General features: G+C 36.6%; 1 protein-coding gene across 1 annotated transcript in view; it reads left to right on the top strand.

Annotated features, from left to right (window-relative positions):
* Plxdc2 (plexin domain containing 2) overlaps positions 1-26,189 on the top strand; it is a 363,495-nt gene that overhangs the window by 259,451 nt on the left and 77,855 nt on the right. Inside the window, exons 5-7 of the mRNA XM_048367888.1 lie at positions 7,914-8,036; positions 11,444-11,562; positions 22,619-22,718. Coding sequence (XP_048223845.1) covers positions 7,914-8,036; positions 11,444-11,562; positions 22,619-22,718 — 342 coding nt within the window. The remainder of the gene's footprint in view (positions 1-7,913; positions 8,037-11,443; positions 11,563-22,618; positions 22,719-26,189) is intronic.

Here is a 26,189-nt window from a genome sequence, read left to right as displayed (position 1 = left end):
AAACTGAGTACCAGTGGCTCAAGACTAATCCTAGCAACTGAGATCTGAGGATTGTGGTTCAAATCCAGCCCATGCAGGAAAATCTCTGAGACTTTTATCTCCAAGTAAGCACCAAAAAACACCAGAAGTAGAGTTGTGGCTCAAGTGGTACAGCACTAGTATTGAGCAAGAAGGCTCAGGGACAGTGCCCGGGCCCTGAGTTCAAGCCCTAGAACTGGCACAAAAAAAATAAATAGAGGAGAATACATAACTGGCTCAATGTTCTTTTTTTTTCCATTTTATAATTTAGTTCTTCCAGCTGACCAATGTAGCCCATGGCTTATGGCCAGGGTGAATAAGTAGGGTGATATAGAAAGGGCTGGGAAAGGTGTAACATGAATTCATTAAGGACTCAATGTTATCATATCAAGGAGTAGTTATTAATGTCACAACTTATCAGAACCAAGGGACTTAAAAGACATGCCAGGACTATAGATGTGAACTACACTGTACAAAAATGTTGTGTTTCACTGTATCCACAGTGAAGGTGTTCTTTAATCTGATGGCTATCTAAGGAACTTTTAGTAATTTCAGATTATACTTAAGAAAATTGCAGAAAATTTATGCAGAACTGGAAGACAAAGAAAAACTGGTATTTGTTAAGAAACTGTATTGTTCCATGTGTGGAATTATAATGGGTTTCTTTCATTGTTTCACTCATATAATCCTTTTCCCATAGAAAAGATATTATCTCCATTGTGAATCTGGTGAAACAAAATTCAGAGTATTTAAATAGTTTATTCATAATCATACACTTAATAAATAACAAAGTCAGTGTTCATATCCAATTCTCTTCATTCAAATTAGGGAACATTTTTTTCCCATTAAATAAGACTTTTCCAGTAGAATGCTTGACAGTTAAATATTGCCTTAAGACACATGAATCTCATGAGTCAATAATAAATGTGGTGATGGGAAAATCATGGACATGAGGCTTAAAACATCCAAAAGAGTATTTGGGAACAGAGTAATAACCCTCTAGTGAAGATATAAGAGCCACACTTTGAGCTGGGTGTGTGACTCATGACTATAATTCTAGCTACTTCGGTGGTTGAGAAGGAGAGGATCATAGGTTAAGACCAGTCTGGGCAAAAGTTCACAGGAACCCATGTCAATCAATGAAAAGCTGAGGGAGATACTGTTCACCTGTCATTCCAGCTATGTGTCAAGTATCAATAAGAAAATTCCAGTGTAGGCTGGCCCAGGCATAATGAAAAACCCTATCTGAAAAACAATGAGAGCAAAATGTGCTGGGGGTGTGTCTCAAGTGGCAGCAAGTACAAAGCCAAAAGCTAGATCCCCTGTACTTCACACACAAATGCACTTCTTTTTTTTTTTTTTTTTTGGCCAGTCCTGGGCCTTGGACTCAGGGCCTGAGCACTGTCCCTGGCTTCTTCCCGCTCAAGGCTAGCACTCTGCCACTTGAGCCACAGCGCCGCTTCTGGCTGTTTTCTGTATATGTGGTGCTGGGGAATCGAACCTAGGGCCTCGGGTATACCGAGGCAGGCACTCTTGCCACTAGGCTATATCCCCAGCCCACAAATGCACTTCTGAGGAAGGGAATTTGGTTGAGAATGAAGTGGTGTAATGGTGAACCACTAGTGCAATGGGCAACTACTTATGGTTTCCCAGATTTTGGTGACTTACCACAGTTGGAATTTGGGCAGGACAATTCTTCACTGTGTAGGAATGCAGAACATTTAATAGCTAGCTGTCCAAACTGGATCCCAAAGGAGCCTCTCCAACACTGGGGCAAATAATACCTCAGACATAGACTTCACAAGAGCCTGGGACATGCAAGAGGTTCCATTAACAGAGCAGGATAACCACCCTCTGGTGGAAATCTGAAGGAATGATACAAAGAGCAAAGACAGCTGTCTCTTTGTGGAAGGTGAGGATTTCGGAGAGGAAGTGAAAGGCAGAAGCATGGAAAAGCTCCCTTACTAGCACAGGTCTGTGCTTGGATGTGGATACAGCTGATCACATAGGGTTCTGGTAGGTATCCCAAATGACCTGGGGCAGAAATCCCATAGGGAGCAAACCCTGACAAATCAGTTAGCCAAGCGAATCTTTTTTTCTTTTTTTCCAGAAAGCCTGCTTACTTTGGCGTTGTCATAATCTCCGATTATTTGTGACCTATGTTGCTGGCATTTGTGGCTGTGGTACCTTTTGCAGTCTTTACACACTGATTTTTGATGAGGAATATCCTTTCATCCTCCTATCTAGAAATCCTAGGGAAGTAGAATCTAGGGCCTTGCTTGCTAGTGACTGCAGGCTGGCTACCTGGGGAAGTGAGCAGAGAGGCCCAGTTCTTTTGTATCCACAGGACTGATTTGGGATGTGAGACTTTGGATGAAATTTTTGGAGCTTTCATTTACTGAATGCCATGGTGCTTGAGTCTATCATAGGTCTGGAGCCTGGGTCTGTGAAGGAGAGTTTGGCTTCTAGATTGATTGGAAAGACCTTAAGACCAAGTACATGGGTTACTCTATTTTTTGTCTTCCTATCTTCATCCAGTTCTTTCTTTTAAGGTAATAGGAGGAACTTTAAATAGATTCAACATAAATTTTTGTATTGGTAATTTCATAAACATAATTTACAACAAAAAATAAACAAATGGTCACTTGTTGCTTTTTTCCTCACGAAGTAATTTAGGTGTGATTTGTAATCCTCATTGGTTCCTGACTTGTGTACTGATCTTGGGGTTTGAACTCAGAGCTTGGGCACTTCTTGAAGGTTTTTTTGTTGTTGTTCTTGTTTGTTTGTTTTTGCTGAAGGCTAGTGCTCTAGCACTTCAGCCACATCTTTACTTCTGTTTTGTTTTTGCTGGTTAATTGGAGATAAGAGTCTCATAGACTTTCTTTCTCAGGCTGGCTTTGAACTTCAATACTCATATCTCAGCCTCCTGAGTAGCTAGGATTACAAGCATTAGCCACTGGTGCCTAGCTCAGATATGTATTTCTAATTTAGCTTACAAAGTATATTTGATGTGTTTTATCTCAAAAGTTGGTTGAAAGTATTTGGCGATTGACAATATTATAGTTTATTAATAACTCATGGATATATTTTAGTACATGTAATATATTTCTACTTGGCAGTTGGTTGAATTGTAAATGACAAATACTTGATGATATTTAACACAATAGAACACATATAATATATATATATATATATATACACACACATATATGATTGAATGGTGTTAATTCATGAGAGGCCTACAAACACACAATCACCAAATGGCTCAATAATAGGTATTCAAAATCAGATTATTCAAGTGAGTACCGACTCCCAATACAGAATATCTCAAGGTTATCTTTTAAGCAAGAACAAAGCTGTTGATTGCAGGTAAGTTCAGAACTTGACTCTAAATTTAGAAATGGTAAAGGGAAGGTCAATGGATTGGCCATGATTTGAGATTCTAAGTACAAAACATGCTCATTTCTTATTCTTTTAAATGAAGGTATTTTTCTGATTTCATAATTATCTAAATAATTACCTTTCTACAAATCTAATGACTACTATTTATACTAAAAGCATATAATTAGAAAAAGAATGTTATAATTAGCCCTATAAATAATGACAAAGAAGTTTAAGGAAAATAATTAACATGTATTTCATAAATTAGGTCAAAATGTGAAAGACCATGGCCAGGGAAGGCAAAAAAACTTTTTTTTAAGAGATAAATGTCTAAACACAGTCTTTGCAATCACCAGTGCTTTTAAGCTTTGAAAATAATTGAATGGATTTAATTTGCATACCTGTAAGGTTGCTATCCACTAAGTTATTAATCACTGATGAAATGGTAAATGTGTAATATAGATACTTAAGTACTAAGTCCACTTCATTGCTGATGTTAGTCATTTTAATTCTTACTCATTAAAGAAATAATCCAAGGTGTTGATAGGAATTTTCAGTGTGGTCAAGAAATAAGTGTTCTCTTGATTAGCAAAATTCAACACATTTCTAAGAGCAGTACATTTTTTTTTAATTGTTGTAGATTATTGGTTGGTTTTGTTTCATTTTTTCCATCCTTGGATTGTTGTCCATGTTACTCTTTGGTATTGTGGAGTTAACTATGTTAGTAATATCATTATCAGTAATTAGTAATTATAAACATTGTTTCTCATTCATTAAGTTGTGGTAATTATGTTATAATCATTATGGGAAACATAACTTATTTTAATGTTACAATCACATATGTGTGAAGACCTGTAACTGTGACTTTTGCTATTATCACTCTCCTATAGTTTTATCACATTCATTGGGAACAATTTGAAATTTCACCTTTGAATTCTGGGAAATAATGGTTGTAAAGAACTTTTTCCCTGTTAAAACATAAGAGCAGTGAGTGGATCCCATAATCTGAAACCTGGGGTACTGAGGAGTAATTTCTTGCAAATCAATGTAGGAACACCTGGATAGGTCTTCTTGGTTTTAAATGTTACCAGTAGATGAATGCTGTTGGATCACACCTATAATCCTAGCTACTCAAGAGGCTCAGATCTAAGGATCATGGTTCAAAGCCAACTGGGGCTAGAAAGCTTGTGAGACTCTTATCTCTAATTAACCACCAGAAACCCAAAAGTGGAGCCATGGCTCAAAATGGTAGAGTGCTAGCCTTGAGCAAAAGAGCTTAGGGGCAGTTCTCAGGCCGTGATTTCAAGCCCCACAATCAATAATAATAATAGCAATAACAACAACAATAAACAAAGTGTTACCAGTAGTAATTGTATATGTGGAATCTAAAACAGTTGATCTCCTAGGAGTTGGGAAGATAAAGAAGCAATGAGTAAAAAAAAAAAAAAGGAAGCAATGAGTAATTGTTAGTGAACAATGGCATACACATTTAATGCTATAGTTAAATAGGAAAAATATAGTCTGGTCTTCTATGGCACATCAGAGTGTACAGAATTAACAATAGTGCAGTAGTTTCACAAAGGAGAAGAGATTTTGAATGTATTTCATAGAAAGGAATGATCAAAGTTTACAGTAATAAATATACTAATTACCCTGAGGTGATAAATTATGCAATGCCTACATGAATTGAAACATTGCATTAGACTTCATAAATATGTACAAATATTGTATGTCAATCAACAAATTTTCAAGTAGGGAAAAAAAGACAATGTACCTGAAGTCACTCATGGTTTTGTGCTATTCACCTGTTGTCTCAAGTTTGCTGTTCTTTTCTTGCACAATTGTTTTGGGGAATAGATGTCATCATGATTTGAAGTTATCTCTCTGCCTTGAATTGCTGCTCTTTCTGTTCTGAGTTAAGCACTTTTACCTGTGAGTAAAGAGAATAAGGATCAGGAAAATAGCTACTTGGAGCTATTCTCTCTCTCTCTCTCTCTCTCTCTCTCTCTCTCTCTCTATCTATCTATCTATCTCTGTCTGTCTCAGAACTCTTTCAGATCTAACGCCATTTTTCCACAAGGTTTGATAGAATTCTTAGAATTCTGAGGTTCATTTCCATCATGAAATTCCAAATGAATTCTTCTAAGGATAGGAAGAAAACAGAAACCCTGAAAAATAATTTCTCTGTATATTTATAGTCTTGAGGATGTGATATTGAACTGTTCCCATTGAGGGTATTGCTGAAAATCCAGAAAGAAAGATGATAAAAGCAATGATTCGATCAGCATAATTTCTTATAGTAAGAAATGAGTCTTGTCTTAAATAAGTAAATGTTTCTTCCTTTTAAACTCTACAATTATTTAACTAAATGGATCTATAGTAAATTACTTAGGAATCACAACCTAGAATTTGAAGCAAAAAAGAGAGAATACACATTTTTTAAATTATTTATTTATTGTCAAAGTGATGTACAAAGGGGTTACAGTTTCATACATAGGGCAATGGGTACATTTCTTGCATAACTTGTTACCTCCATTTTTAATGTCAATAAAATCTTCTGTCAGACCATAATGTGAGATAACAAAGTTTAACTCTTGTCAAGGCTTAAATATTTCATAATTTAGTAAGACTTTTTATAATCTTCTGTGTAATTTTATTAATTGTTATAGAAAAGTGGCATAAAGCAGTCTCATATGTCTAGTTAATTCGTAACTTCCTAAATATTACAATCAAATTGTTACGAACAACTTGTTTAGGACTTTATTTTGTAATATTGTATGTTGATTTGCATATTTGTACTTAAGTTGTACATTCCTTATATTGTTATTAAAATCACTTAATATTCCCTCAGCTGGCTCTTGTTTTAGGCATCTGAAGACCTTGAAGCTAGAAGCCAGTATAGGATTAAAGATTTGTCATGGGTAATCCACAAAGTAAATAAGCCTAGTGTGAATAATTCAAAGTGGGTTAGATTTGTAACATAGGAACTATTTTTTTTTATTTTTTTAGCCAGTCCTGGGGCTTGGACTCAGGGCCTGAGCACTGTCCCTGGCTTCTTTTTGCTCAAGGCTAGCACTCTGCCACTTGAGCCACAGCGCCACTTCTGGCCATTTTCTGTATATGTGGTACTGGGGAATCGAACCCAGGGCCTCATGTATATGAGGCAGGCACTCTTGCCACTAGGCCATATCCCCAGCCCCAACATAGGAACTATTGAAAGTTAATTCAAAGCTGAAGTCCTTCCTCCGTGGTAAATTGTTTTCTCAGTATCCAATTGTTAGATAAAGGGCTGGCACTTATAACTCTGTAATTGGAGAGGCATTTGTGAATTGTCAATATTTTACCATCTGATCTGCAAACATACTGACCTCATCTTCCTAATAGGATCCTAGTATTATCAAGGCAGAGGTATTTAACTCCATTGCAATTTTCAAAAAAGATGGAGGAGGACGAGGACGAGGGGGAGGGGGAGGGGGAGGGGGAGGGGGAGGGGGAGGGGGAGGGGGAGGGGGAGGGGAGAAAGATAGAGGAGGAAGATATTTTGCACAGATTTTCATATTTCTAAAATACCCTCCACTTAAGTTTGAAATTTGATAATAAAAAAAAATCTAGGGCTGAGGATTTAGCACTGGGTATGAGCACTTGCCTAGCATGCTCAAGCTCTTATGTTTAATCCTCAGTCCACAACCAAATAAACAACAAAAAAGAAAGATAAATGCTACACATGAGTGTCATAAAAAGAAATTCAGTTGTAAAAAGAACTTTCATGATACAGTGTACTAAAATAACAAGGGATGAATAAGAGAAAAATAGAAACTTTGATTTACTAATAGTCCTCTGTTAGAATTTTTCAGTCTAATAAACTTCTCCTGCAATTAGAGTTGTACATGTCATGGATTTGTGATGGGAAGTTCTGCAAGACAATTACAAGTGGTCTGAGAATTGTTATTTACAAAACTGGGTGAGAATGTTTAAAATGGTGACATGGATCAAAATGTATGTTATTCATAACTGCTTTGTTAAATGGCAACTCCTCCAAACAAGTACTTAAAGGCAATAGTAAATTTTTTTAAAGAGTAAGCACTGTTAATCAGGCAGTGAGACATTAAAATGTTTCTTTTTCAAAGTTTATCTGCTGCTGGCTCATGCCTGTCATCCCAGCTACTCAGGAGGCTGAGATTTGAGGATCATGATTTGAAGCCAGTCCAGTCAGAAAAGTCCATCAGACTCTTGTCTCTAATTAACCACCCAAAAGCTGAAAGTGGATCTGTCATTCAAATCATAGAGTACTAAATAGCAATGAGCAAAATCATTCAGGAACTGCACCTGAACTCTGAGTTCAAGTCCCAGTACCAGAGCGTGCGTGTGTGCGCGCACACACACACACACACACACACACACACACACATCTTCTATATTTTATTACCAAACAGGACTGTCATAAATTGGAGGTATTTCAGGTATAATTTCTTCCTGATCCCTTTCCTTCTCACGTGATTCTCCTTTGCTTGCAGGTTTCATATACACGGGAGAAGTTGTACATCGAATGCTCACGGCCACTCAGTACATAGCACCTTTAATGGCAAATTTTGATCCCAGTGTTTCCAGAAACTCAACAGTCAGGTATTTTGACAATGGTATGTATTGATATGATTCCTTTTTTTGTCTTTTGGTCAAATGTATGTTTTAGAAAAAAACATCATCTCATTCATGTTAATATTTGTAGATCCTTTTTGGTAGAATAGACTTATAAGCTGCTGGATATTAGTTCTATGAGAGAACACAATGGAAGAAATCAATGATACTGTAAACTACCCTGGACCAATGGAGCTCATTCACTTGCTCATCCAACAAATGTTTACTAAAATCTTAGACAAAGCAAATACATTGATTTGATGTTAGGATCCATGTCTTTCTTATTTAAGGATATTTAAATCAGCAGAGTATACTCATGATAAAGTTCTACATAAAGATGTGTAAATCACTGTAATATATTCATAGTAAGTTCCTAAAAGGTATAAACTCCATATATCCCACTACCACAATAAATGAATAAATAAATGAGGATATTAAGGAATTTAAAGTATCTCTAGAAAAGACAGTGGCTGAAGCTGTCTCAATGGTAGAGCACTAGACTAGCATGCACAAAGTTCTGGGTTAAATCCTTATACTTCAAATTAAGTAAATAAGAATTTTCAGAGGACTGTGTGGCAAAGTGGAAAATTTCTTCTAAGGTACTATCACTGTAAAAATTAAAGTAGGTTTTAAAAGTGAGCCTCAATGTTTACTGGAGTTTGAGTAAGTCATAGAATATTAATGCACCAAAATAAGAGAAGACATAAAAGTAACCCCTTTTACTAGAAAAATAATTTGATGGCTCATAAATAGCACATCATACACTTTAATTCCTACAAGTTGACCAGAGATATGATCAGGCATAAAATCAGAATGTTTGGAATTGATAGTGACCTTGAATAGCACTGTCATTCTATTTTTACTTTTACTTTGGGGTATTTTTTATGGGTAGGGTGATGGTTACAAAAGCTCAGTTCCAATAAGCACATAGGAGAAAAAGTATATGAGTTTCGGCAGACTGCTCTAAGTTGTTGAATAACTTCAAAGTCTATGTCTGTGAAGTTGAAAAACTGGACACTTAACTCTTTGAAAATGTGCATTCACTTCTTTAGCCCTGCTTCTCTTTGTCCATATTTTCCCCTCGTAGTTGTCCAAGAAAAAACTCTTCCTAGTCCATTTATCCAATTGTTCTACTCATTTTCAGCACTAGCTAGAGAATGATATTTTGAGTAAAGGACTAATTAGAAAACAGCAAATAGCAAATCAAGTCAGGATAAACACTTATCTCTAAAAGCACACTTACCTACATAATATTGAGGTTTTAGATTTCTGCAATGTTTAACAAAAGATGAACCTTGAAATGCTGGTTCTTTGATAAGCACAAAATAGAACTGACATGCAAATTTTTAAATTTAACTAAAATTCTTGGCACACAATAATCTCTCTACTGAAACCACACTACCCCATAGTATAAAATATGTTCTCAAACAAGTCTATTTTAAACACCTGAAGCTAACAATATGTTGAGATTACCAACATCAGAATTTGCACTAAAACATTTCCTAATTAATTTACATAGAACTCTCATCTTCACAAAGAAATTTTGGTCACTGTTTTCCTCTTTTTCTCTGTTCTCTGACTTGGTTTTTTTGTGGATGGGTTGTTTCCCCCATACTGATAGTTGAACTTGGGGCTTGATTTGTGCTCCAACATTTGAACTATGCCTTTAGACTATCTTTTCCTTGATTACATGGGAGATGGAGTCAGACATTTCTGCCCAGATTACTGTCAAATGCCCACCTTCTTAATCTCAATCTCCTGATTAGCTAGTATTATAACTGTGAGCCACTGGTGCCCAATTACTGTATTTTCTTTTAACAAATGCAGAAATCATTTATTGAGGATCAGGCAAGGATTGTCCTTTCCATGTCATAGGAAAGGAAATGAGATCAGAGGGTTGACTGGGCCCAAGCATGTCCAGAGTGATTTAGGGATTACAAAGCATAAAGCCATGTCTTCTGGTCTTGCTTTCACAGCACCACTGTGGTTGACAGAAATGAGACCATGTGGGCTTGCGGCATATGAGAAACAGGAGAGGTTCAGAAGGAATTTTATGATTAGGAGAGTTTTGTGCTTGTACAATGGTGAAGCATTGCCTGGCTGGCATTATCTTCTAGCCTTTTCTAATTTTCAAAAATAAGATAGTCTAGATTATGAGATGCCCTTGGAAGGGAGAAACCTGCATCTTCACCTGTGGCAGTAATGAGCATGAAATGTTTCCTCCAGATAGAATCACCAAGGGGAAGTCCATTTTGTGGAGCCACACACAATAGATCAAGCCTGTGCTCCTGGCTGACACAAGGGGATCATGAGTTCCTGGCCAGCCTGAGCTATGTACTGAGACTCTCTTGGAAAAACAAATATGTTGGTGTTGCTATTTCTGAAGTAGCTCAAAAGAAATACATTTCTACACTTTGACATTTTACCATGAAAATATTTCAAGTAACAATCTTAAGGTTTTCCACTAGCTCAAGAGATAGTATTAATAACACTAATAGCACAAAAGGCTTTCTGAAAAGTACTTTTATTATACAACAATGTTTTTTAATCAAATATTTTCTTCCCAGAGATGCATTTTGTTGTTTTAGTTCAACTTGTTTTAATAATCGAATTTTTAAAAAGACAAATAGCATCAATTAGAGTTAAAATAAAAATATTAGCTCTAAAATTTAAACACACACACACACACCAATGATTATTGGTAACATGAGCATTAATCTGTGTTTCAACATCTATTTTGTATTTGCTTTAATCATAGGGCTATCAGAATAGAATGCACAGGGCTCCAGGCTCAGCCAATGAGCTTCAAGGAAGCTTCTGAAACTTTAGCCCGGAGGCCTTACAGCTACTGGGCAGCTAGCTGTCTAGAAGCAAACCAACAAAGGCAGAAAGGTGATCCACTATTACTCAGAAAGGAAACTTCCCATTAGTATGAAGGGACTTCTTCAGAGGGGGTGAGTGTATACCTCTTAAGTAGGGAGAGACATTTGCAAGTCTTTCATAAATGGGTCTAGCTTTTCTGAATATGTTCCTTTCTCAGCAGTTGTCAAAAGTATTTGAAGTTCATTCAATCAATCCACTTGGGTTGCATTTTGAAAGCAATTCACGGAAATTTAAGCACATAGTAACCATTAACATTAATGAAATTCCTAAGGCAAGATTCCCTCACACTGAGTTGGCTCAATATCAACCTCAGTATGAAGTTAGGATTTAGAAAACACTCATTGCTTTTAAATATATATCCCAAATGCTATTTCAGTGGAAAAATTACAATTAACCATATAAAATCGAAATAGCACCGCTACCAGATTTAAAGGCTGGATAAAAGCGTCTATGCCTGCTCTCCCCAGAACTAAGAAGTGTGTTTGTCTCACTGCTTACTTTCTTTCTTGGCCTTTGGCAATGGCAGGTACTGCACTTGTTGTCCAGTGGGACCATGTACATCTCCAGGATAATTACAATTTAGGCAGCTTTACGTTCCAGGCAACTCTTCTCATGGATGGACGCATCATCTTTGGGTACAAAGAAGTAAGTGACCTTTACCTCGACCATGACCCCCTCCTTGCATGTACCAAGGACATCAGATATTCTTTTTCTTATCTCCTGGGTTATTTTGCTTAAAGAAATAACTTCTTTATTTTTAATCTCCTCAGTGACATTCATAGTTAATTTGGGGAAGACTTTGTTTTGGGGCATCCACTGGTATCATTGACATGGTCCCACAAATTTTATACAATTCTGTAATAATTATACTACAGTGAAACAACTCAAAATAAAAAAGCACACTTCATAAGGAATTTTTATCTACAACTGAATATTTATATCCTTACTATTTGGGAGGGGGTAGTGTTTTATTGATTTCTGTAATGATGTTTTATTCTGATTCCCTAAATGTAAATGACCCTGAAAACATGAATAGTTCAGTGACCCAAAATTGAGAAGTTCAGAAAGTCACTCCCACAAGAGTTGGATAATGGTTATTGGAGGCTTATAGGAAAGATTAATTAGTGTTGTAAGTGACAGAAAGAGCAAGAGTATTTATATTTAGGGCTTGTTTCCTTTTAATAAATTGATAAAATAAAAAAAGAAAAAATTCTAACCCATTGCCTTAAATTTTTAGAATGTTTAGACTAGACTGATAATGTACTTGATTTCAAGCTCATTTGACAGTGCACTTAAGGGCTACTAGACAAAGAATGCAGGAATCATGTCCCAAGTAGGAGATATGACTTTTTTTTTAGGCAGTCAGTACTTTTGAGAGAAATCCTGACAATGTAAATGAATAATAGAAATAATTAAGCCATAGGTCAATGGGTATTTATAATATAAACTCTATCTTCATTTCAATTGAGGGATTATCTTCTCTTTGGGGAAATGAATTCTTGACTATTAACAAATAATATTGATATGAAAAGATTTCATATTGGTCAAATCTTCTGAAACTATTCATAAATAAAGAGATGGCTAAATTATAACTAAATAAACCAACTTTTAAAAATCTAACAATTATGCTATTTAATAAGACTTTATGTATGAAATATCTCTTCACTTACTTGGGCCAGTAATATCTATAGAATATTATATGGGGCGTGTTCTGAGTTAAATTTCTTCTTCCAGGGCTATGTCTTACCATGGTAACTCACTGTATTCTTTTATCATGTTCACAGGAAACTGAGGTAATAGTTATCAAATGGACTTATTCACTTTTAGTTATCATTGTAATCTAGTGCCAGAAGAACATTCACATTTAGGAGTTTAGATTAGACACCAGTGGTAAAGCTTCATGAAGGACCGAGGTCCCTGAATTCACGGCCTTAGAACTCAACCATTGTAGACTTCATCAAAACAGAGATTTGTGGCTGGGAATATGACCTAGTGGCAAGAGTGTTTGCCTCATATACATGAAGCCCTGGGTTCCATTCCTTAGCATAACATATAAAGAAAATGGACAGAAGTGGCGCTGTGGCTCAAGTGATAGAGTGCTAGCCTTGAGCAAAAAGAAACCAGGGATAGTGCTCAGGCCCTGAGTCCAAGGCCCAGGACTGGCACAAGAAAACAAACAAAAAAAACAAACAAGAAAAACAGAGACTTGTGTTCTTGATGTGGTTTCTATCTCTCTAGACTTCACTATCAAAATTTTCATCTTTATTTAGACTGTTACAGAACCAAAAGCAGATTTTCCTTTCTTCTGAGATGGCACTTTAAATTAGTTTCCCTTTCCTTCTCTTTAATTGTAGAACATTTGCTGCTTTCCTGTTTTGTCATTGAGAATATTAAAATGATAGGCAGTTTGTCTATTTTTTAGGATTTCTATTTGTAAAAATTTTGCCAAAATAGGAGGCCCTATGCATTTAAGAAGAAGATGCTCCTGGCACTTGTACAAAGTATTTAAAAAACTCACATGAGGCATAAAACAGCACTTGGCATATTCAATTCTTTTGCAAAGTGCTTACACATGCATTATTTGGCTCAACTGTTCAACAATCTCTGGTATCCATAAAGTTTATTAAAAAGTTCCACAAAAAATTTGCAGCTTAATTCCTGAATTGGGTAATACAAGATTATTTATGGCTAAGCAAACTGGGAAGAGAGAGATTAGAATCTTCTCTTTAATAAGTGAAATTTAGAAAATCAAATTTTTATTTCCTGTTCTGTCAATAACTATGATCCTAGAATTTGAATTCATGTGTTTTTTTTGTTTTGTTTTCCCGAAAATTTTCTTTTTTTTTTTTTTTTTCAAATTTTTATTATCAAACTGATGTACAGAGAGGTTACAGTTTCATACGTTAGGCATTGGATACATTTCTTGTGCTGTTTGTTACCTTGTCCCTCATACCCTCTCCCCCCTCCCCCTTACCCTTTCCCCCCCTGAGGTGTTCAGTTCACTTACACCAAACAGTTTTGCAAGTATTGCTTTTGTAGTTGTTTCTCTTTTTTTACCCTGTGTCTCTCACATTTGGTATTCCCTTTGAATTTCCTACTTCCAATACCAGTAAACACAGTTTCCAATATACTCAGATAAGATTACAGAGATAGTGTAGGTACAACCACAGGAAGGTGATACAAGAACATCATCAATAATAGAAACTACACATACACATAGGACATTGAAAGTAGTTACAACTGTGATATAACAATTGTTTCCATAACATGGAGTTCATTTCACTTAGCATCATCTTATGTGTTCATAAGGGTATAGCTATTGGGCCTTGTGATGCTCTGCTATGGCTTGCCTAAACCTGTACTAATTATTCCCAATAAGGGAGGCCATAGAGTCCATGTTTCTTTGGGTCTGGCTCACTTCACTTAGTATAACATTTTCCAAGTCCTTCCATTTCCTTACAAATGGAACAATGTCATTCTTTCTGATAGAGGCATAAAATTCCATTGTTTATATGTACCACATTTTCCTGATCCATTCGTCTATGGAGGGGCATCTGGGTTGGTTCCATATTTTAGCTATGACAAATTGTGCTGCGATGAACATTGTTGTGCTGGTGGCATTACTGTGATTTTGTTTGTGGGCTTTTGGATAGATATCATGTTTTTTGTTTTTTTTGTGGGGTTTTTGTCTTTTCCTTTTTGGTCCTGAGGATCAAACCCAAGACGGTGCATTTGCTAGGCAAGAGCTTTGCCACTGCGCTACATCCCAGCCCTGGTGTTTTTTTTACATTGCTATTGTATACTCAGAATGGTTTACCTGCTTACAACCAATATGGACTAAAATTTCAAATCTATTAATAATTTAACCAAGAAAACACTCTCAAAAATATTTCAATAAAAGAGGAGAGGAGAGTTCAAGTCAAATATGTTCATGCTTTGACAGTCTGTCCTGGCACATATTACTTATTAGAACTGTCACCTTTCCTGACCTGTTTCTTCACTTTTCACTTGAAGTTGTGAATTTGCTGTCTCTCTGCTCTTGGTATGAATTTTCAGTTACTCTGGATTCACACTGGGGAAAGATGTCATTCTTCTTGTATGTACTGAAACTTTGGTGATTTATTATGTATTACCAGTTCATGTGAAGGGCAATGATATCCATCAGGCTAGGATAATGCAATTAAAAACAAAAAGACTTGTAATATTATACAGTGACAGAAGGAAATAATAAATAATAGAATTGCCGATTCTATTTTTTTAGTTGGGTACCTTAACATCTTGTTGAACAGCAAATTTTATAGAAGGTCACTATAGAGGAACTTTACTATTTATTAAGTAAAACCACTTTTTAATCTCTTCCACCATTTATGTAGTAAAACTAATGATCCTTAGTGAGACTCTCACCATGTCCATGGTAGCCGCATAGCTAATAAATCGCCATTGCCTATAACTTGTAGGTTTTAATGGGGCCCTTGATGCAGTTTTTAAATTTCTTCAAGACTATTTCTCTTATTTGAACTATAATAACCCAGAATTCATGGTTGGCATCCTGAACGTATTAAAAGAGGAACACTTGTAAAGTTTTCGAATTCATGGTAACTGGATAATTCAAGAGAGAAAAAGAGGTCAGAACAGCCTCAACAGTCAGCCAGCCAACGTTAAAGCATAATTTGAACTCCATGGCCACTCTATGGATGAGAATTCTTGAGATGTATGAGATAGATAGATAGATAGATAGATAGGATAACAGATAGATAGCTATAACATATAATATACATTATATAACATATAATGAATGTATTATGCTATATGATACATATATAATACACATACTATAGAAATATACATATATTCTAATACATATATGTTATATATACATAAATAACAAATATACCTATAAACATAATATATAATATGCAGTATATCATTTTATTGCCTAAAAACTTTATAAATCTTTGTGTAGACAAATTACATATATACAAATATATGTAATAAATACAAATATATATGTATCTGTATATCCATTATACATATGTATTTTGTGTATTGTATACAATACAAAGTTGAAAAGCCCAAATGGAACAAAATGCTGACTACACAATCTTACATATTTTAAGGGAAAATTAGATTAGAAGATTAGATTAGCACTTCTCCTGTATTTTAAACATAGGAAGCATTAAAAATTTACCTGTGTGCTCTATTAGGAGCAAATTTGTTTGCATGCTTGAATATCTTTTGTTTTTACATTACATGAGAAATCTCTTGACATGGGAACTTTATTTACTTTACATAGTGTTAAAAATTGACACATGGAGTGGCTCTCACTTTATTAAATTCCAGTAACAAATACTATGAGTGAAAATGAATTGGTGGCTTATGTGGCCAAGTAGAAAAATCAAAGTTCCAGTGGAAGGTGGAGGTTATTTTAGAAATGAGAAAGCTGTTCCTGATGTTGGCTCTGCCTTTAACAGTGTCTCTTTTGCTGGGCGATGGATGTGATGCTGCTGGGGGCTTTTCTGTGTCACTTTTCTTTGTCCTTCAATAAAGATAAGAAGTCATGTCAGAGGGTGGAAGCTCCTGCCCGTTATCAAGCCATAGCCAGTCTCCTTGCCCTGTTGTTCCATAACCAAAGAGCTCTTTTTCCCTGAAGGGTCTGATGCATCCCATTGCCTCTCCATCCCAGGGTTTAGAGTTTGCTTCTGTTTTCAGTGTTGGTGCCTAGGCTGGGCATTCATAGGCAAGCTCACTTAGCTGGTTGTACACCCAGTGAAAGCCTTCACCTCAAGCTTTACTCTCTGTAGCTAAGGCACACAAACATTTTAGGTGGGCATCTGACTTATCTATTCCTGTTTTGGGAAGCTAAGGTGATAGTTTGTCATGTTGATAGCCAGCCAGCTTCCACACAGAGTTCATGTAATGAGATGCTGTCTGCATGCTTGAACAAGGTTGCCAACAATATAGTATTTGAATATAAAAATGAAAGACCTGTACATTTTATGTTAAGATGTTAGAAATCCTGGGGCACTTGGCTTGGATCTTTACCTGGTGAAAAAATAGCTGGAAAATGGACTCAGAATGGGCTCATCCCATATCTCCTTCACAAATTTCTTTTTTCTTATTCCAAGCCCACTCATGCATTACATAGGGGTGAAGCCTGCAGGTGCTCGTTGAAAACAGGGGCTAACGTTGCTAATCAACTGCATTCTGTTCTCAGATTCCTTTCAGACTTCCCACATGTTATAATTCTGATTTATTTTTTTAGACTTTGGAGACCAAATCTCCCTATATAGTAACAAAACACACCATCGTTCTTCTATACGATTATAGCTATGCCACTACTAACATTTTGCTATGCATTTTACCTTTTCTTTGTTCTATCCAAATTCTGTATTCAAAATGTTGTATCCAGATTTTATTTTACTTAGCTTTAAATTATAAACATGTTCCTATGCTATCCAAATTCAACATGAAGATCAATTTCACAATGAGCATTCCCTCTCCTATTACACAGAGAAACCACAATTCATATGCCAAAAGAAACAGATTACAGGTGTATACTACATGGCTGGTTTGTTACAAATGTACCTTCCAGTTAGGGCTCATCTCTGTTTTTATATCATCTGTGATTAACATTTGTGTGAATTGTCAGTATTCAGAAAAATCTCGTAGAGTATTTCATATTAAGTTTAACTAAAGCACATTCTAGTTTGTAGGCAACTTGGTTATTAATGTTTTTGATTCAGTGTGTTGTTTTCCTGGAAAAAAAAGTTCCTATTTAATGTTAGATTCATTACCAAGTGACACCAAAACTAGGCTAAATATTTAAGGAAAAAATGGGGTAGGAAATTAGGGTTGAGTGGATAGATAAGAGTACATAAGATCAAAATCTTAGGATATTTGTGGACTTTGGGCTGATGTTTGTAGCATGAAGCAACCAAATAGCATACTGCTGATTAACAAGTTGACAAGAATGAGTTTATAAAAATTCTGTTCCAGGGCTGGGGATATAGCCTAGTGGCAAGAGTGCCTGCCTCGGATACACGAGGCCCTAGGTTCGATTCCCCAGCTCCACATATACAGAAAAAAAAACGGCCAGAAACGGCGCTGTGGCTCACGTGGCAGAGTGCTAGCCTTGAGCGGGAAGAAGCCAGGGACAGTGCTCAGGCCCTGAGTCCAAGGCCCAGGACTGGCCCAAAAAAAAAAAAAAAAATTCTGTTCCAGCTCACTTCTGATGGCTATCAATCACCCTTAGGACTTTAGTTACGATCAATCTCATGCTGAGGCCCTGTGCCCCAGGAAGATGCAAGACAGGGGCTGTGATAGGAATAAATCAATGTTTGGGTGAGGGTTGCAGGACAGGGCAATGCAGGGAAAGAAAGGAACAGCTCATTGCCTGGCATTGTAGCAGCCACCGCCTTTATCTCCTTGCTTTAAGGGACAAAAAAAGCTTATGTTTTAAGTACTGTCGGCCCTGAGTCCTGGAGAGAATGATAGACACAACAGTGCACAGAAGGAAACAGCTTTTGTCTTTGAATCTTCTTTCCAAGGCCAGGGTGCTCTGTCTGCCTGAATGTGGCTTGCTTCTGGTAACGTTTCTGTCTTTATTTTGTCTAGCTATGATAACCCTTCTTGTATTCTATCCTTACTCTTTATCTCAACATAGTATTTGTGGGATGAAAAAAAAGTTTTATCAAATAATCAACTGATGGTATTTGGAAAATAAAACAAAAAATTAAAATATGTTTGAAAAAGGGGAATCAGGAATGCTTGTGTAAGCCAATAGGGAAGTAATTCTTTTCCTTGGAGGGGTTAGTATTAGGATTTGAACTCAAGGCCTTTACATTTGCTTGGTAGATTTGCTGTCATTTGAGCCACATCTCTGCCCTCTTGTAGTTTTAGCTCTTGTTCAGATTGTATCTCTTGCTTTTTGCCCAGTAGGCCTGAAATTGCAATCCTTCAACCTATATTTTCCAAGTGGCTGGAATTACAGGATTGAACCAGAGTGTTTGGCTTCGTTGTTGATTGACTTGCCACTAATTCATGCTTTAAGCTCAGGCATGAGCCACCGGACTGAGACTGAAATTATATTCTGGGCTGAGACTGGAATTATATTCTGGGCTGAGACTGGAATTATATTCTGGGCTGAGACTGGAATTATATTCTGCTTGGCATCAATGCTTCTTTGTATGCTGTCCTATGGAAATAATATACTTCAAAAGGAAACAATTCTCAAACATGTATAATGCAAATCACAGAGACCCAGTTAAAATTTTAGCTTTGCTTTGAAAATGAAAAAGCAGCTACTATAGGCACTTAATGATAATTTTTAAAAGTTCATTTCTTAAGAAACAAAAGAATTTCAATACTTCAGAGTTTTTAATGTTTTGAGACTGGCTGAGTCCAGAGGCATCTTGAGGATGAATAGAAATTTGTGTGTAGGAAAGGCAAGACTCAGCTTCCCATAACCAAAGCTTTTGGGGTTTGACATCTCTTTTCATCATCAATTCACTGACTTCAGTGCTTCATATCTTTATTAATACAGATTCTTTTGTGGAATGGATGATTGTGACAGCACAACAATTTAATTCTGGTGACATTTTTGCCCAATACTGGCTGTAATTATCAATAGTTTGTTTATAAGCACATACAGATTTCATTGCTATTAGTAAAAAGCTAAGCACTTCATCTTAAATGTGGCTGTTAACATTCAATCTGATGCATCTTAATGAATTCTAATTTTTTTAGATTACTCAGAAAATTCGGTCGTATTACTTTATCTGATCTATTTCGATGTAAAAAGGTTATAGCTCAGAATAAAAACAATATCACAATAACACATAAAGTCAGGCAGAAATATTTTGGGAGGGGATTTTTGCAGAAGTCTGGCAATGTTCCCGTTTTCTTCACTAACCTTTGACAAGAATGGGCATTTAGTTTAGTAGACAAAATCAAGGTTTTCAATACCCAAAAGGCAACCATTGCATAAACAGCTCTGGCATATGTTCACATCCACACTGAGGACACAGCACATTCACAGCATCTCACCTATAACTATAAATGATGATGAACATGCCAGGAAAACATGGTATGCACACACAATGGATTATTAGTCAGCCATAGATAGGAATATAATTCTGTGCTTTGCAAGGAAATGGGTGGAACAGGAGATTGTCAAATTAAGTATGGCAGGTTCAGAACAGAAAGTCACATTTTCTCTCATATTTAGAATTTAGTATTAAAAGACACACACACATAGTGTATATGTATGTACATATTGAAATGCTCGAGTTCGGCACCCCCAGAGATCACCAGAGACCACGACCAATGTAAGTAGCAAAAAGGGCATTTATTGCGAGCTCCGCCCTCCCCGCATTCAGCACTCTGGTGATGCAGAGGCCTGAGCCTAGGGCTTCCAGCTGTTTTATACATTCTTTGGGGAAGGCAAGGACTTAGCATACATCATAACAATGTTTAACAGATCAACACGCACCGCGGAAAAATCATAAAACAATTCTAAAGCATGTTTGGCACATTTGGTGGCGGGAAGAAATCTGGAAAGGGTCATTGGTCAGATCAAGGGACTCCTGCAGCTTCTAGAGAAAGCAGAGACACTGAAGAAAGCCTTTTAACTTTTGACACAGGACCAAATACCACAGTTTCAGTGCTCCTAGCCTCTTTCTCATGAAATCCTATAACATTTTAAAGGAAGCTTTTGAAGCCAGTGTGCTTGCCATTTAGTTGAGTATCCAGCACTAGCCATAGTTCTCTTGGCCTTTCCCACTTTGGCTCACTTTTGCCTTACTTCTCTGAACTGTTCAAGACCATTATGAAGTCATAATGTTATGCCAAGTCACAAAACGACCACCAAGAAGGCCACCGAGACTCAGACATTCCGAAATGCAAAAGCAAGGCAAGGCTTTATTCAAGCGAGCTGCAACTTGGGCCTCGTCCTACCCACCCACACAGCGGAGGTTAGGAGGAAGCCCCAAGCTGCGGTTACACAGGGCTTATAAAGGCAAAAACAAAATTACAGCAATCAGGTGTTCAAGCAAGCAGGATTAGGACACAGGTACAAATCTGATTGGCTCAGGGTTCGAGGCATTCTGGGAGCAGTTAGAGTTAAGCATTCCTAGTAGTTAGAGTTCTAGACCCTAATAAGCTGTCCTGGGTTTGCTCACAGGGCCTGCTTATCTCAGGTTCACTGGTAAAGTGGGGTTCACGTGGTAAAGTGGGGTCTGACTTCAAAGTCTGGCACTTCAATGCAACACCACTTTTTGTGCAGTGCACAATGAGACCCCAAATCCTGCTGCCAACAAAACTTGTTCACACCCTTATTTCTCCTCTCAGTTCCTGTCAAATGCATGGCATGCCTTGATCCTTGTATAGCTTCTATATTCCCATAACCCACCTCTTCCTGGCTGGTGTAGAAGCCAGGTGTCTCTTTCTTGCATATCTTAGATCCTTCCTAACTACTTTCTTCCTAGCTATTTTCTCTTGGATCTCTACAGACTTCATAACTCAACAGTCCATGTGTAATTCTTCAAATGGAATTCCTTTCCTCTACTTGAAACTGCCAATTATCCCTGAACTTTTTTTTTTTTTTTTTTTTTTTGGCCAGTCCTGGGCCTTGGACTCAGGGCTTAAGCACTGTCCCTGGCTTCTTCCCGCTCAAGGCTAGCACTCTGCCACTTGAGCCACAGCGCCGCTTCTGGCCGTTTTCTGTATATGTGGTGCTGGGGAATCGAACCTAGGGCCTCGGGTATACCGAGGCAGGCACTCTTGCCACTAGGCTATATCCCCAGCCCGAACTTTTCTTTCTTGATGTTTGGTTTGGGGTGTTTGTTTATTGTATGCAATAGGCTGGCCTTCAAACTCAAAATCCTCACCCTCCCAAGTGTTAAGGTTACAGGCATGTGCCACCACACATTTCAATCGTACTGTGTGTTTTGGGATAAACTCTAGTGTCATTGGCATGGATTACAAAAAAAAAAAAATCTCCTTAAAATCTGTCACCATTGACTTGTACCTTCTCATATGCAAACATTTTAGAAGTGTCTATCATATTCACGTCTCTAATTATCTTATTTAAATTTAGCATGTTTAAGATGGCCCATACACATCATATACCTCCATAGATGCTTCACCAAATATGGTGAATTCAAGTGTGCATTAAAAATTGCCAAGCTAAGCTATATATTAAATGAATCATAACTGAGTAATACGAGGCAGTAATCAACAAAGTGATGGTTAAATTTATACTTAACAATGTACTTATTTCTAGGTTTTGTCATTATTAGACCATGTGTTATACAGGATTCTTTAACTCTTTGAGAAAGAGATGTTTAAAAGTCACTTAGGAAAACAAACAATTTTAAAAAATCTCTGTTTTTGAGATTCTAGCGTGGATTAAATGTATAAATTGCTTACTCAGCATCAGAGTCTCTGAAAGTGAATTACATTTCATAACAAGTAGCCATCCCTGGTTCCAGGAGCTCTCCTACCCTTGAACTCCTGCAGTAGCCTCAAGCTGATGCTATTCTGAGCAGTTGTAAGTTTCTTTCATGGTATTTCCTGTACTGGGTCTAGTCTCTGATCTCTGTCTGCTGGTTTGGTTCACCAAGCAAGATGGGCACCACCCCCTCCCCAAATATCTGACTGCAGTTCAGATCTAAAACATGGTAACTTGCTTTTCCTTTTCCAGATTCCTGTCTTGGTCACACAGATAAGTTCTACCAATCACCCAGTGAAAGTGGGGCTGTCAGATGCATTTGTCGTTGTCCACAGGATCCAACAAATTCCCAGTAAGTAGAAGGGTGACTTCAAAGGGTGAGCTTTTGGTGTGGATGCTGAGACAATGCCCAAGGGCACCAGTCTTAGGCAGACCTCACCCAGGAAAAAATCAGGCAGCTGATAGCTGCTTTTGAAGTCTACTGTTGGGTTTACAACTGCTACTGGGGTTGGCTGTCTCCATTACTCTTGAACTGATAAACTTAGGTGACTGAAATTAAATAGCTATGAGATACTTGGCTTGTTTGAATCAAGTTAGTTCCTTCATTAATAAGAAGAATATAAAATAGTGATCAATTGCTTGATTGTTTATTTATTCCCATATTTGTTTATTCATTTTAAACAAGTTTATGAAGGAAAAAGGCAACTCTGAGCTATTTTATGTTTTACATTCATGTACAAAACTGGGAGTTGAAAGGGAGATAACAGAAAAAGTGTAAATTTAGGCAAATAAAAATGTAGTTGAAGCCAGAAATACCAGAGGAGCTGTAAGTCTGTATTTTATTTATTCTATTATTGTTATTTATCTAGTTTACTCACATTTTGTGGAGTCAAAAGTATGCATTGCTTTACATAGCTATTCTTCATATTAGAATGTTAAACAGTTGCTGGGAGTATAGCTTATGTGTGCTAAGTATGTAGAGGATCATGGATTCACACCCAGCAACAGCAAGAGGAAGAGTAGAAGGGAAGAAAGGAAGGAGGGAGGAAAAAAAGAAGGGAGGGAGGGAGGGAGGGAAGGAGGGAGGGAGGCAGGGAGGAAAAGGGGAAGGAGTGAAAGAAAATAGGCAGAAAGAAAAGGAGGGAGAAAATAATGGAAGGAGCAAATGAAGGAGAGGGAGAGAAGATGAAAGAAACAAAGAAAAAAATTCAAAACAATGAGCTGCATTTTTAACAGTTTGGACCATGTAAATAACTGTCTTTTAAAAGCTGCTTTTCAAACCTCCTTTTCATTGAAAAACAGTCCTGACATAAGTAATGGGAAATTTGTTTCCCAATTGTGCTTATTTTAAAGCAAGCAGTAAAAGCAAAATACATCTCAAGATTAGATCATTTCTTTCCTCTTTGTTCAAAGTTTTTTTTTTCTTCTTTTATTTCATTCTAATGGTGGACTTAATTTATCTCATGTGTCCGATGTTTGGTCTTGACTTGAGCTGATTCTGTTTAATTATGTCATCTCTCAAAAGCAGGAAGCAAATGGAGTGGAAACTCGACTTTTCAGTGCCTTAAGTGTCTGGCAACATTATAAGGGTGATCGTCCTTTAGAATGACTTTTGTATATAGCAATTCAAATTGAGAAAGAAAGTGTTTCCTACATTGCATTTCTCCTGGTTAGCTGAGAAATTGAGGGAGGTAATATTCAAGGAAATTGTTAAATCAAAGCAGATTTTCTAGAAATGAAATTACAAGAGAACAAAGCAAGGATATATTAGTATGTGTCGACTACAGAAAAGCTACTTGACAGAACTTTTAAATAAAAGGCTAAGCTCAGGAGAATCAGGGTTGGTTCCTGTTTGAGGGGGACTTTCTCACATTCTTCTTTTCAGAGGTGCTAAGTCAAGCATGACTTCAGTCAGTTATTGCTAGTTTTCAGGAAATGCTAGTTTTCATGCATTTATTGCTGCTTTTTATTCCTGGAAGAATTTTATTTGCCACTCACTCAGGGGACCACATTGCTAATCTGCTATATTATTATTTTAAGAAATAGGCCCACCAGAATACAAAAGTATTATTTCTTTTACAATTTTTTTTTATTGTATGCGTATTAACTTAGTGTGATCCTCATGACAAAATTATTTTGCCTGGTTAGGTTTGCAAGGAGAAAATATTCTTCCAGATGCAAATTTCATTGAATAAATTTGGAAAATCCATATGCATTTGGAGACCACATTATGTCTAATGATTTTGATCCAATATTCAACTAAGTAATGGTTTGCAGAATTAAAGATTTAAGAGAAAGGTTTTTCTTCAGCAAACTGCCTGTAAGAATAGCAATCCTATATCCTGTTGACTTTCCTGTTCAATCCAGAAAAAAATTAGTCAAGAAGAAATAGAAGTTCTAAGTCTCAAATTCCCCCATCTCTGCTGTGTTAAGTGAGACCATATTGGAGCAAGAAAATTAGAATTCATGTGTTCTACTTTAAAATCATTTGGGAAACAGAAAATGTGAATCTCCTTCAAAATCTGTTTCCATATAACCAAGTGCAACAGAATCACATGAGTAAGAAATGTTTCATTGAATGTCCAGCTAGGCAAAAAGAGAAGCATGGTTATGCAAACCAGAGATTAGAATTACCCAAGATTAGCATATCTGGAGTTGTATAGTTATTTATTTCTTGCTGAGAAAAAATAATTCTTAGAGATTTGTATGCTTTTTATTCATTCAAGGAGAACTTAGGTAAACATGTAAGTCCTTTTCAAAATTCGATTTCATTTTCATACTAGTCACTAATAGTAGTCTGTTTAGGGAATTACACCTTTTAGTTCTGGTATTCCTTCTTCCCTCTCCTCTGTGGATTTAGGCAACAACAAATCTTTCTCCTAAGTAATAAGCGATTTCATCTTTCCTATATTTCAAGATACAGTATGAGTCCCTGGTCTTATATAATCAGCTTTCTGTTCTTTTAGTCATCTCCATCTACAGATAATAAAATTGAAGCTTTTGGCATAACCTAACCGAGGCAGTGTAACAATCTGAGCCACAGCCTGGAGGATATTTTCCCCCAATGAAACTTTACTTCCTATACCATTCTTATCTGATTGGGTGAAAGCTTGAAAGCACTTTCAAAATCCTTATTTAGTACTAAGATTTCTCCTTACCTACATCAGGAAGAAAAAAAGTTTGCAAAAAAAAAATAATGATTTCACTGCTACCTTTAAAACATAATTAAGGCAGTCCTTTTTGTCAAAGAGAAAAAAAATCAAAGGATTTGATTGTTAAAATATCAAAGGGAATTCAAACATTGTTAGTGAACTGATAAATAGTCCTGAGGTTAGAGCTAGAAATTACTTTGCTCTTTCTATAAACATGAAAAGGAAACCTATGGTGAAACTAATTTTTGTGTTAAGAAAATAAAGACAAAAATTAGATAAAGGTGCATAAAGTAGAAAGGCTAATACAGTATGAATATTGATCACAAGACCTTGAACATATTATTTAGCTTATGTGACTTTTTACACCTAAAAATGGCAATTTTAGAACCTGAAATGCCGTGTTTACCAAGCAGACAATGCCTGTCACAAAGGTGGCCATGCACATGTACCTACAGATGTCATTTCTATGATAATCACTAGGAATATCATTACCATAGTTTAAAGACAGTGGTGCTAAATGGAGAATCACAGTCCAACCCAGACACCCAGCAGAATGGATGCAAAGAGAATTCCCACAATGAAATTCTTTGGCATAAGGACTCAGAACTTGTGGCTTTTAGAGTATGATGTTGAATGCTTCTTAGTGTCTCTTATTATGACTTGGAGGAGTC

This window comes from Perognathus longimembris, chromosome 18 (assembly GCF_023159225.1).
Source record: "Perognathus longimembris pacificus isolate PPM17 chromosome 18, ASM2315922v1, whole genome shotgun sequence".
NCBI lineage: Eukaryota > Metazoa > Chordata > Mammalia > Rodentia > Heteromyidae > Perognathus > Perognathus longimembris.
Note: the sequence above shows the minus strand (reverse complement) of the source record. Positions and strands in the feature narration are given on the sequence as shown.